At 34.1% G+C, this 13,561-nt stretch overlaps 1 protein-coding gene across 4 annotated transcripts in view; it reads left to right on the forward strand.

Moving 5' to 3' along the window:
• LOC147064526 (receptor-type guanylate cyclase Gyc76C-like) overlaps window positions 1-13,561 on the forward strand; it is a 211,733-nt gene that overhangs the window by 175,207 nt on the left and 22,965 nt on the right. For all 4 annotated transcript variants that reach the window (XM_085958218.1, XM_085958217.1, XM_085958216.1 and 1 more), the window contains 3 exons: window positions 3,746-3,971; window positions 9,100-9,297; window positions 13,279-13,344. In XM_085958218.1, the coding sequence (XP_085814344.1) occupies window positions 3,783-3,971; window positions 9,100-9,297; window positions 13,279-13,344 (453 nt within the window). In that variant the 5' untranslated portion in view covers window positions 3,746-3,782. The remainder of the gene's footprint in view (window positions 1-3,745; window positions 3,972-9,099; window positions 9,298-13,278; window positions 13,345-13,561) is intronic.

The following is a 13,561-nucleotide window of genomic DNA, read 5'->3' on the forward strand; positions in this document are numbered from 1 at the left end:
CACCACTATTTGGAAAACGCTTCTGTAGAGCATTACACTACCTTTAACCCTAGCGATGGGTAGGAGGGCCCGCTTCAGGGTGTGGGGGCGAGGGGTTTAGGTAGGATTTAATAACTCATTCCGTGCGTCCAACGCACTGTTGCGTTGGCATTAGTTGGCCATTAGATACCATTATCATGTTAATTAAATGTGGTAATTAATTAGTACTCAATAGGTCCGCAGTGAATGAGTTAAGATTCGACATGAATAATGCACACTAAACTTTGTCAGCAATACTTATTAGTTTTCATTGAGCTAAGAATATAATTTGCAGATAGTGCTGGTTAGTTTTTAAAATTCAATTAAACCCTGCCTGAACCAAATCCTAATCTAATAGTTTAGGTATGCTATGGGCGATCCGACAAAAATAGTGCACACTTTTTCAATCATACTTATCTATTTTCGTTGATTTAAGAATACATATTACAGATGGTGTTGGTCAGTTTTTTTAAATTCATTAAGCCCTACCTGACCAAACCATAATCGATAACAAAAATATTCTTCTATCTATGGAATGTCTAAAATTATGTACGGCTTAATGGCATAATGTTAGATATTTTATTAGTAGATATACGAAAATTTTTTGACCATTATCTACTATGGCTTGGATCATGCAGTCTTTAATTGCATTTGAAAACTGACAAACACTGTGTAGATCACAATGTAGTCAGTTCAATGATAACAAAAACGTTTCACTGACAATGATTAGTGTGCAATATTTATGTCGGATCTTAACAGCCTACCTCCACCTTTCGCCACTGATGTATAGGTACTGCAACTTAGATTCTAGATGGATTAATTCATTGTTATTATTTCAATTGATATACGTGTTGATGTTATGATAGACATGCTCTTGGTGGACGATTGTCCGCCTCTGAAATTTAGAGTCCCGATTATTATAGACAATAATTAATTGTAAAACCACAATAATTTTAAAAAAAAATAAAGAAAAATAACTCAATATAATTAAAGTGTGTATAAATGTGTGTCAATCCCATAATAGGCTTAACTGTATTAAAATAGATTATGACGCGAACCAATTGTCACTTTCGCTGTTTTTTCTTGCAATTTTTCCAAAATATCTAAAACTAATTGCTTGTAATCATGGCCCCCACATCTTAAAGCGGGTCCCCAGGCTAGGATCTATGGCGGGCTCCACTACCTATCGCTAAGGTTAATGGCAGTGTGATTTTTTACAGCAGTGTTCCCCAAATGGTTTCCACGGAACCCTAGGGTTATGGGTATTCCGTGTATTTTTACCGATTTTTAAATAAATCCAGTTGATTTATTGAGTTGTTGGCACTCAGCATTATTATGAAGTACTGATGGCGACTTCATTTTGTGGTACCCAAGTAACATGGAGCCATTCGCCATATATTCGCCAGAAAATACACAAAATAATTATATAACAAGATTCATTAATTCAAAATCATTTAATTATATCAATCAAAATAGCGCCGCAGGTGACTTTTTTTGCTATTAGAGCAAATTTGTGATGTGTGTTTATCTTACTTATCTGATCAACCCGCCACGCTGGGCCCACCCAGAGCCGGTGCCCCCAGGTTAGAACCCTGTCAGCCCCCCCCTTGTTTTGAAAAATTAGTGTACTCTTCTGATAAACTCGCCCAGAAATCATTTAAAGGCTGATCTTCAAATCAGTCACCAATTAAATCAAAAAAGTCGCCTGCGGCGCTATTGTACTTTATGACTATTAACATTTGTTCATTTTAAATTATATAATGAACGATGTAATTTTTGATTATTGCGTATTGATACTCGTCAACTCTGATGTCAATGATGAAAGTTGATGTATTAAAAATAGAAAAAAAATAGTTAATAATACACTGAATAAGAGCTCTTAATTTGAGCTATAACAAAATTTGAAAAATGTTAATGTGATGTGTCACACTTCCTTTAACATTAGAGATAGGTAGGGGGCCCGCCAAAGATCGTAGCCTAAGGGCCCGCTTCAGTATGTGGGGGCCATGATTGTTTTACTTCCGTTTTCTATTACTTATTTATTTTATCCGTAGCGGGATTTTCTATTTATGCTGCAACGTAGTCAAAGCGCAGGAACAGGCTCGACGCTACACCAGATATTAGAATGCAACTTACCAATATTGTGCCCGATATCAAGAAGATATGCAATTCAAGGACTCAAAATTATCAAAGTCATTACCTAAGTGCTTTATTTACTTATTCATATTTTTATGTTTATATTATAATATAGTTGTATATTTAAAAATATGTAATTACTAAATAAATAATGTGTTTTAATAACATTTGCTTAGTTTTATCTAGTACAGGGCACGAAATGGAACGGAACGGACCGGAGCGCCGTTCCGGCTCGTGAAATTTGTAAAATTATCGCTCCGTCTCGTGGAAAAAATATGTTGACCGTCTGAGCTAGATATGTCATAGAATAAAAAATCTGACATACTTATTTTTATAAAATGCACATACGATTTCATAACTATGTAAATATCTTCAGAAAATTTGTCGAGCGCTCCGGTTCGTAAACTTTTCCATTTCGAGCGCTGATCTAGTAGGAATCAATCTAAAAAATAAGAGCTAAGTGTTCCGTTAAAATTTCCGGGTTTGCGAAGTGTTCCATAGCAGAAAATTTTTGGGAAACCCTGGTGTAGACTGTAGGTACATCGAGTGCAATAGAGAAAAGACCGATAAACGAGAAATTAGGTTGTGTTGAATAGGTTTGTGTATAAATGTTTTTTTTGTCCATTTTCAATTAATATTTTGGAACCTCAATAAAAAAACCAAAAATCGACGATAGACATTCGGCGAAAAGAACGACTACACCCACTACAGTCGGTGGTGGTGTAAATCAAAAGAACATTTTTTTTCAGTGGAATTCGGCAAAAATATTGTAGCTCTCTAGACCAAGCGGGTAGCAGAGCCGATATTATTTGAGTAATGTTTTAGCATACTAGGCGCACATGTCCAGCATGGTCGCTGTTAGTCACTTCCAATCCGCCAGTCGCTGATGACACGCTCAACGGTTACCGCCACTATGCCTCCAATTAAAAAAAAAAACTAGGAGAAACTGTAAAAATATACCACCGTGTATTGTGAAAATATGTAAAAATAATTATATGAAGGAAAAAGAGCCTATGGGACTAATTTATATTCTCCTTGCCCCCCCCCCCCCCCAATATTAAATCCTGAGTGCGCCACTGTTATAGTAGCTATATCGCAATAAATGGTTTTCACGTTATGCGTATGTATTCGATGTTGGAGAGGAAATTACATCTAAGCCGGCTCGCACATCAAACGCTTCTAGTCTACAACATGTAGAATACGTCGATGTGACGTCATCGTTATTCACAAAACACACGTTGCCAAATGGATCTCCGCACATTGGTGGAATCCGTCATTTTAGTTTGAAAAAAAACAGCTGGAGTCACATGCAACTATTTTTACCCGACATTCAGCGCTGGTATAATCCCGAAATGTCGCACTTCGTCAATCATTTTGGCTTGACGTGTGACGTCACTGTCCTCGTACGGCCTTGCCTATTTATACGCATATATGAAAGTTACATGTTGCGCTCAATTTTGATTTATTTATGTCTTATCCCAGTCGATACGGTTTTCAATGTGCGACTGGGCTAAGGGAGATACTGATAGTAGCATGTGAATGGAACATCCTTGAGTGTATTATTGTAACTAATTGTAATGTATTATTGCAGGTGTGGGGGCGTGGAGCGTGAGGTCGGGTGGCGGGCAATGAGGGCCGGGGCGCGCCGGCCGCTGGAGCTGCTGGTGTTGCTGGCGCTGCTGGTGACGCCCTCCTCCTCCGCCGCCCCGCCCCAGCGCACCTCTCTCACCGTGGGCTACCTCACCGCCGCCAAGGGGCCCATGCGCGACCGCCAGGGACTAGCCATCTCCGGAGCTGTCACCATGGCCATCAACGAGGTAATTGCTGAAACCATTAATAATTATTTATAATTCATAGAAATAAGACATTCGTCAACAACACCCTTAACCCGAAAAGCACCCAACACACGATTTTCCCTTTTAAAAAAATCTCATCCCATGCCTAAATTACAGCTTGGAGTTTTATCAACCATTCTTTTCCCATATTACATTGGGTTTTCTTGAACATTTCGGGCTTGTAGCAGAGGCCATTCTCAAGAGATAATGTGTTGATGAAGTGTACCTACTGTAGGCAGTGTTGCCATCTTTTCAAAGTGGAATTATAGTACAGAGTCTCCAAAATTATAAAATTTGGGGAAAAAATATAGTACGTGTTGTCATCTGTTGAAAATGTATAGGTTTTTTGTTTCTCAAAAAAAAAATCAAGTCAAGGGATTTTTTTACGTTTTTCAAGCAATTTTTTTTCCCAAGTTCAATATTCAAAATTATAGTACAAATACTAAAATTATCGTACGGTTGGCAACACTGACTGTAGGTGCGAACGCCGCTCTAAGTATCGTCGCTATAGAATTGGTTTGTCGAACATCCGGTTTTGTCGAAATCGACCTTTTAATGCAGAATGATTTTTTGTATCTAAATGGACCAGAACCATCCTTTTCTTTAAATTACTTTGTAATGAATACGGCATTCATATGCTGTAAAAACAACTATTTAAATACCTCCATGTAATAATGAAATTTGTTTTTCGTCTCCTGAACATTTGACATTTGGTCTATTCGAAAAACCAATCCTACAGCGACGGTATGTCAAAGGCATCCTATTAGCTAAGAGCAAACATTTCTCAGAGTAAAATAGTATGATAGTGTGCTGTGTCTCTTTAAAAGATAGCTGTCACCATTATTTCCAGCTGAAAAATTATATATTTTTTTTATACAAGTAGTGTATATATATCAGGCATGTCCAACGCGACGATCACTGTATACATTTTAGTCGATTGCAGAAATTGAACGTGAAAATGTCGAAAGCATGTAAGTTCACTTATAATATATGATTTCATTGACATTTTGAAGGGTAAGCATTACCCAATCCTAATTTCATTTGCTTATTCAGCGTACGTGCTAGGTAGTCGTTTTCAAATTAATTACGAGGAAGCCCATCTGACCTCATCTTTTTATTTGATTTTGTATGAATGAGATAAAGAAATGATTTAAATTCCTGTGCTTTAAACTGAGGCATAGTTTCATCTTACAGTTCCACAGTAGGAGAATAGTCTGACTAATTTGAGAAGATGCAGTGTAATTCAAACTCATATTTCTTATTTGTCTGAATCTACACTTTCATAATATATACTCGTACTTAAAAATATCAATATGCCACGTTCCAACATGGCAGATGAATATTCAGGATTCTCTGAAATTGACCTTCACCCAGTACTCGCCTGATACTGAATAGATGATAAAAGAAATTTAATACAGAACCAAACGACACACGGAGCGACGGAGGTATCCAAGTATTTTCAAATAAATATTGATATTGTCACAGGAGTGAGAAAAACAGAAGATGTGTTTTCCCACGCTTTAAACTGGGTATTAGTTTCACTTTACCGTCACACAGTAGTAGAATAGTTTGATAATGAGTATAATGAGTGACCAAAGAAAATTTCACAATAAATGGGAAATTTAGTTTTTGTATTGTTTAACTTCTTACGCCTCAGTGTCTTCAGCATATTATGTTTATTTAAGTTGAAGTATGATAATTTGATAATCAATGGAGGAGTGTAGTAGATTTAGAATATAGATCGATGCCAGTTTTAATACTGGATCGTAGATCGGAACACACCTAAAGATAAACATGCCTGGGCCTATTCTACCATATTACTTAACATCCAAAAAGAGCTAATTGTGATAAATTTATAACATTTATCACTTTAAGTATTCTGGCGGTTAATTATGTAAAAAAGTTAACCGTCTGAACTTAACAGCAGCTCTGTTAGCTGTACTAATGTGAGAACAAGACAGAGTAAATGTTAATTTTACATATTGAGAATTGAGACGCAAGATCCGACTGTTTTGCTGCAATCGCAATGACATGACTAAGAAAATTGTAGGTTTTGTTGATATGTCTGACGTGTCAATACAAAATTCTTGTGTTCGTCTCATTGCCAACTAGATGGCACTCGTTCGGCTTTATCCGCTTGGGTTCGACGTTGCGAACATATCCGAATTTGACCGACATGTCTATCAGCCTAATTTTTTGCTGTATTATGAATTAGAGATAGCTGCCGCTAACCGTTTATTGTAAAGAATACCTTCCATGCTAATTTGGAAACGTGGTAAAGTGATGACCGTTAAAAATAAACCTGCTGGCATATATATATATATATGTTACGCCGAATGTGCGAAATTGACTATTACATGAAATGGGCTAAATTTTGGCTAATTCATGTAATAGTCAAGCTTGTTGCCTTATTTATGAATTAGGTAAATTTTCTGCCGAGTACGTGAATTCGCCAGGGTATGGAATTCTTAAACTGTCAACATGACAGTAGAAAAAGTAAATTTAATACGGATGGTTTTATTAGTTATAATTGGACATAATATAATATTATTATTATTAGGTTAGGTTGGGTTAGGTTAGGTTAGGTTTTGTAATTCTGAATTATTCAACTGAATGTCCATTTTGAGGTTAGCTAACATGTGTCAACAAACTATCACAAACATACAATCGACCATTGCACGATTGATACCCAAGCACGAATCAAATCGCGAAAATACCTTTTAATAAAATTCTTCCGTTATCATATTATAGTTCTAGATTTTTTTGCGCATAGTAAATGGATATGAACGCCATTGTAGTTATTGATTGGTATATTTTTATATTATAATCAATGACATTTGACACATTTGGTTAGTTGCAAAAAACACCACCGGAGCGCGACCATCTATTTTGACCATAGATAATGTATGTATATTTTGACCAATGCATGAGCATTTGACACATTTAGTTTAGTTGCAAAAAATACCACCGTAGCGCTACTATTTAATATGTCCAATGCATGAACAAGGCAGAAAAATTACTGACACTCACCAGATATTTTGTCTAATTCATGAATCAGGCAACGGGCTTGCATTTCATGATTTAGGCAAAATTTAGCCCATTTCATGTAATAGTCAATTTTGCCTTATTCGGCGTAAAATATATATATAAATGTACATAGTGTGTCTAATGCTCCCTGTAAGGTGTTTCCACACATTTTTTCATCCCTTGCACAGTCCTCACACAAAAATATTGTAAAAGAAAGTTTCCTTTGCCAGATATTTTACCAACGAATACTTTTCTTTCTTTATTTTCTATTTTTTATTTACTTCAAAAATTATCATTCTTAATGTTATTAAAATCACTGAAATTAAATTGTGTTCGTGGGGGGGGTGTAAATTTACCGCACCGGGTGATGGCCCATCACTGACGGGTGATACCAACCCTAGTTACACCACTGCTCAGATGCAGTGATGATCCGCACACACAATAGAAAAACTAGAGGAAACGTTGATTATGTCCCCAACAAAGCTCATCGATTTTGCTAAATGCCTCAAATGTATGAAGAAACCAATTCCATTTTCATTATCCATGTTCATAACATTTTGGAAATTTTATCCACTTCAATATGTCCCGATAATATGTAGGTAATAATACTGATATCAATATAATGAGACATTGTATGATAAATGAGCCTTTATTTGGACAATATTTCGCTCGTGTATAAGTAGGTACTCCACACGAGAGTGTTAATTTTGTATCCGCCTGAAGAGTCTAGATAAGGTATCACGAGGTCACACATTATTGACAATATTGTGTTGTTATTATTGCTATGTTTGATTATGATCGAAACCAGTTTTGTCATAATTCATATAGGCACTTAAGTTAATATAATAATATGTTTAATTATAATTAATATACACCGCCACTAAGAAAATCTAATATAGATTGGTGAACACAGGAGAGACAGTTAACAATAGGCATATACATTACATTCTGTTAAAGTTAAAAGGAACCGGGGAACTAAGAAATAATGGGAACTGAAATACGTAACGGGTGTGAGGTTACAGGCAATCAATCTCAGTGTGGAAGAATATGGGATAAACTTAAACGCTTGTACTTCGTTCTGTCAACTGCTCTCGTTTTATGCACTGCATATTCAATATCAGTGTATTTGAAGGTTGCAACACACATTATTGCACATCTATAATGTGTGGTTCATTTTCGCAGGACACTCACACATTCAAAACCCTGCGTAAAAATGTGGTGTGTTGGGGTATATCCTTTCGGAATTCTATTTATTAATCTGTTCTGCGAAAGAAACACTTTTTCATATGACGACGTCAATCACTTCAATTCCCTAGTTTTAACAGGAAAAAAAATAAAAAAAAATATACACTGATAGTATAGTTAAGATATTTTTCAGACATAATTTTAGACTGCAATGGACCTAAATACAGTCATGATTTGTGTTCATTATTTTGATTTTTTTATATGCATAGGAGTCGAACCTACATACATCTGATTTCATTCAATTTGCTTTACCAATTAAGCCACCTGTGTCCTATCTAATTACAACGAAATTGATTTGTAACATACAACTGACACAAATTATATTATTATAACTTTAATAAATGCTACATTCTTAAATCTCTATTACTTTTTATCTTATGATTTCAGAAAATTTTTAATTATATTTGTTCTAAAAAACTTTTGTCTTTTTTACATGACAATTTATTAGCTACAAATTGTCATGTGCAATAACAAAATGTAAAATGATATTAATTATACTTAACTAAATCAAAAATAAAATAATTATAATAATTCGTCTTAATTAATTAGTATTTTTAGCAATGAGAAAAATTTGGAAACTTGAGAATCTTTTGCATGGCCCGCACAGCGCTGGAAATTATGCAGCATTAAATATTATTGATCTATAAGAGAAACTCTCCGTTTGTGCCAAATTTCACCTCTTTACCTTTATTTATGGGATATTGATCGATTTTTGGCTGTCCTTTACTGAATATTATTACTAAGTATATTTTTAAAAAATCCCCCTTGTTTTAAATGGTGTCAAATCGCTTCAATTAGTTTTTTAATATGTTTTCTGATTAATTGTTTTGTATATCAGGTGAATGCAGATCCAGATATTCTGCCTCAAGTCGAGCTGGTGATCCGATGGAACGACACAAAGGGAGACACGGTCCTGGCCACCAAAGCCATCACCGACATGATGTGCGATGGTGTGATCGCCTTCATCGGCCCTGAAGGAAACTGCTACGTTGAAGGCATTGTCTCACAAGCTCAAAACATCCCCATGATTTCATATGTGAGTATGTTTCATCTTTTACTAATGCTGTTAAAATAGCTCTCAAAAATTAAAACACTGATTTTTTTAAAAATATATAAATGAAAACTCATGGGGGAATTTCAAATAAACAAACTTTTGAACATGAAAACTCCATTTTGTATACAAAATCTCAGTATTAAAATGGCACGTTAGCAGAATCGTTACATGTAAATTGTACGTAAAACATTTCACCGTGGCATAGTTCGCCGTGAGCTTTCTTATCGAAAAGAGATGACCGTATACTATAGGTCTCCAATTTTATTAGATTCAATATGAACATTAATTTAATTTTCATAGCTGATTTTGGCAAAATTCATGAATTTAAGAATGAAAACCTAACCTAACCTAACTAATAATTCAGTATATTGGCTATTTTCAAAATTTGTTTGCTGCTGGCTTCCTGTAAACTGTAAAGAGTGTAAAGTGTAAATTGACAAGAACCGTGTTTTATTTAGACATGAATTTTATGTCAGTACTATACGATCGAAAGAGGTTGAACGGTCTTTAATATAATATGACCATATATTTCCAATATAACATTTCATGGTGAAGTGTGATACGACGAACTAGATACGTACAAGTTTCCGGACACGTAGCAGAATAGGTTTAAGTCATGAACATGAATACGAATTTGCAATATTGTACTCTTATTGCAATGAAGTGTAAATATACAATATATTATTTATTATTCTATTAGGCATGATTCAGTAGTGTTACTACTAGGGACATCTAGTGAGTAAAAATTTAATATAGTTTACTATAATTATTTAAATTGTAAATTTATCTTCAAATTTAAAGAATTTATGTGTTTATCTCTGTAATGTTTTTAGATAGGTACCTATAGGTTAATTAAAAATACTTAAAAGTAAATTTTCAGTGAATTTTATTAAATTTCATGTTTTGCTATTCCATTACAAGATGTCGCCAGTCACTTATATTCTACCCCCAGACACTTTAGCAGAATATGGCAATAATGCCGTAAAGATGTGAACATGAATTTGCAATAAGTCATATATTATATCTACTTTATTGAAAATATATACATAACTTGATAAACCATCAAAAATATACCTAATAGAAAAATCATAGAAACCCATTTACTGGTTTTTTCACTCAAGTAATAGAAGTTTAAATCCACTCGGTACATGATTTTTTCTAGGATTTTTTCGTTTCCATGTTATGTATAGTATTCCTATAAATTAATATTACCTGCCCAAGGTACTGAATAATTAGTAAAATTCATAACAGAGGCGAAGGGTGGAGGTAGGCTGTTAAGATCCGACATAAATAATGCACATTAAAATTTGTCAGTCATAGTATTTGTCTTTATTGAACTAAGGCTATGATTTATAGATGGTGTTGGTTAATTTTCAAAAATCAATTAAACCCTGCCTTAGCAAACCATAATTGTTTTGGTATGCTTTGGGCGATCAGACGAAATTGCGCACACTTTTCCATGTATACTTATTTGTTTTCGTTGAATTTATTGGTTAATTTTTTTAAATTCATTAAGCCCTGCCTAAATGGCATAATTTTAGATATTTTATGGATAGACAAGTATTTTTTGACTATTATAATGTTATATTATGGCTTGGTTGTAAGGCTTAATTGAATTTTAAAAACTAACCATCACCACTAGCTGTAAATTGTTGTCTTAGTTCAATGAAAACAAATACGTATGACTGACAAAGTTTAGTGTACACTATTTATGTCGGATCTTAACAGCCTACCTCCATCCTTCGCCACTGATTTATAATGAGTACCCAACACTATAGAATTAAATTAAATATAAGTTATAAATAAAGCAAATTACGAATGAGTCGTCAGGTATAATAGTGAGTTTCAATACTATGGAAAATTTACCATGAAGTATTCTTAACCATCTAATTTGAGTGCATGGAATGTCCAATAAATGTTTACAAGCCGAAAATGCTTTGAATATGTCATGTCATGTCGCCTCTGATAAAACCAATGCTATTGCAGCATTCATATTGTAATATATTTTTATTCTCATTCTCATTGTGGTCCCAAGTTATCTCTTGTAAGCCCTTCTATAAATAGAATTTATACCTCTATGGAGTATGCTGAGAAAAGACTCTTGACTCCTTGTATACATTCATACATCATTATAACTGAGACGATAAGTGATTCAGTGTACTTTTTTTTATTTAAATCAATAAACCATTAAGTTTTCAATGACATTATATTAATGTATATAGACAGATAGCTTTCATATAATATATTAGATTTTTTTAATGCAGCTAACTGTCAAAAATTCAATATCCATTGCACTAATTGAATTTTCTGTTGATTGGACCCAGTAATATACATTTATAGACAAAGCAACGTTTTCATTCAATCTAAAATTTGAGCCATCAAAGAATAAACTTGATGGCTTTAGATCTACTATTGTATTTTTTCACAACGTATAATAACATAGTATGATTCTGGCAGTCAATGCAAACGGCACACTAAAACGTAGTTATCTAATTTTATATTAGAATAATAGAATTTTCCTGTAGGGTTTTTATATCATTTAGTCGCCATTAAACTTCATTTTCTTCTGAATAAAATAATAAGAAAAGAATTTAACAAAATTTAATGTAAGAAAAAATAATCACTTTACTAAAATTTGATGAACATGAGAACTGATAATCAGATTCTGATGTATTAATTATTTCTTCTATTATAAATTGTTTCTCAATACTACCAAATTATTACTCATGGCTTTTGTTTTCTTAATTGTATAGAATATATATATCAAGCTATAACTTATATAGAGTGCTTCTGCATTGAAGTGCTTTTGGGCAATTCCCAATAACTTTATGTTGCATATGTGCGCAAATAATTCTGGATATAATGTTGCTAGATAGGCTAAAGGTTTGTTATTTATACCCATAATTAAACAAAAAATTGGGCTTTATACAAAAAAACAACTATGCGTTTCCTACCAATAAATTTTACAATTATTCACTTATTTTGTTGGAAATTTTTAGCTAGAACCATATCGTCGGTGTTTTGTAAAAGGGGCGAATTAACCAAAATGCTACTTTACAGGGGGAGGATTTTTAACTTTTGACATTTATTTGTTTTTTACCTGTAGATGATTATAAATATCTAACAAGTTTATAATAAAGCTTAGAAAGAATACTGTCATTATAATAGGTATTATTATATAATATTTTAAAAGGCCTAATATGTCACATTTGCTTTTTATTTCGTAATTTTAATTAATTTAATTTTAGTCGATTATCGTTTTTAAGTACTTTCCTGTGGAGATAAAAATTCGCCGTTTTTACACAACAACGCTAGTGGGGTACATATTGTATTTTCATTAAAATCTCGATTTCGCCAAAATGGTTGATTCGCCCTTTTTACAAAACACCGACGATATGCAGAAATCAATTTCTCAATAGTTGCCCTCCTTTAAAGGCTTGGGGGAAACATTGACTTTAAGGTAATAATATTCCCGATTATAGAATGAACATAGACAGCTTGTGAATTATTTATTTTGTATCAGGCCCCACATACTACGTTGTTTTATGAGAGAAAGTGAAATCCTAAACAAAAGAATGCTTGTTTGCGACCAGTGAAATGATGGACTCCTGCAGCCCTATGTTGTAACTTGTGACATGAAGTCACCTGACGACATGACGTAATTATGACGTATGCTCAATACATGCATCGAGGCGAGCCACCCAATGCACACGGCTCACCATAGATATTATTATGCTGAAACACCTATTTGTGTATGGGGACAATGAATAACGCCAGTATTAGAGTAGCGTTAATTTCTCGAAGACTATTGACTCACTCCGGTAGTACGTCACAATGATGTCATATGACGTCATGTCGCTGGGCGACTTCAACTCACAAGTTACAACATAAGGCCCCTGATTGATTACTGTGAAATTGAAATGAAATAATGACATATTTTAAAATGCTGTTTATTGTTTTCAGAAATGTTCTGATTATAGAGCATCCGCGATTCCAACATTTGCAAGGACAGAACCCCCTGACCTGCAGGTATTTCACCATAATAAAACTGCTTTACCTTTACATTGAGTTCAGCCCAGTCTAGTATCTAGCTCACCTAGTATAATACATTAGCCTTGCTTGACCTATGAAAACGATATGCTATATTCAGCCGCCCCATCAGAGTCAATTGAGTTATTCGAATCAGCTAGGTACACCATTAGACTCGACATAGGAATTTTACTTCACCCCATGGCCCCCATATCCT

The sequence above is a fragment of the Rhyacophila brunnea genome, unplaced genomic scaffold (genome assembly GCF_057557595.1).
Source record: "Rhyacophila brunnea isolate RB1 unplaced genomic scaffold, BYU_Rbru_1.0 scaffold_7, whole genome shotgun sequence".
In the NCBI taxonomy this organism is placed as follows: Eukaryota; Metazoa; Arthropoda; class Insecta; order Trichoptera; family Rhyacophilidae; genus Rhyacophila; species Rhyacophila brunnea.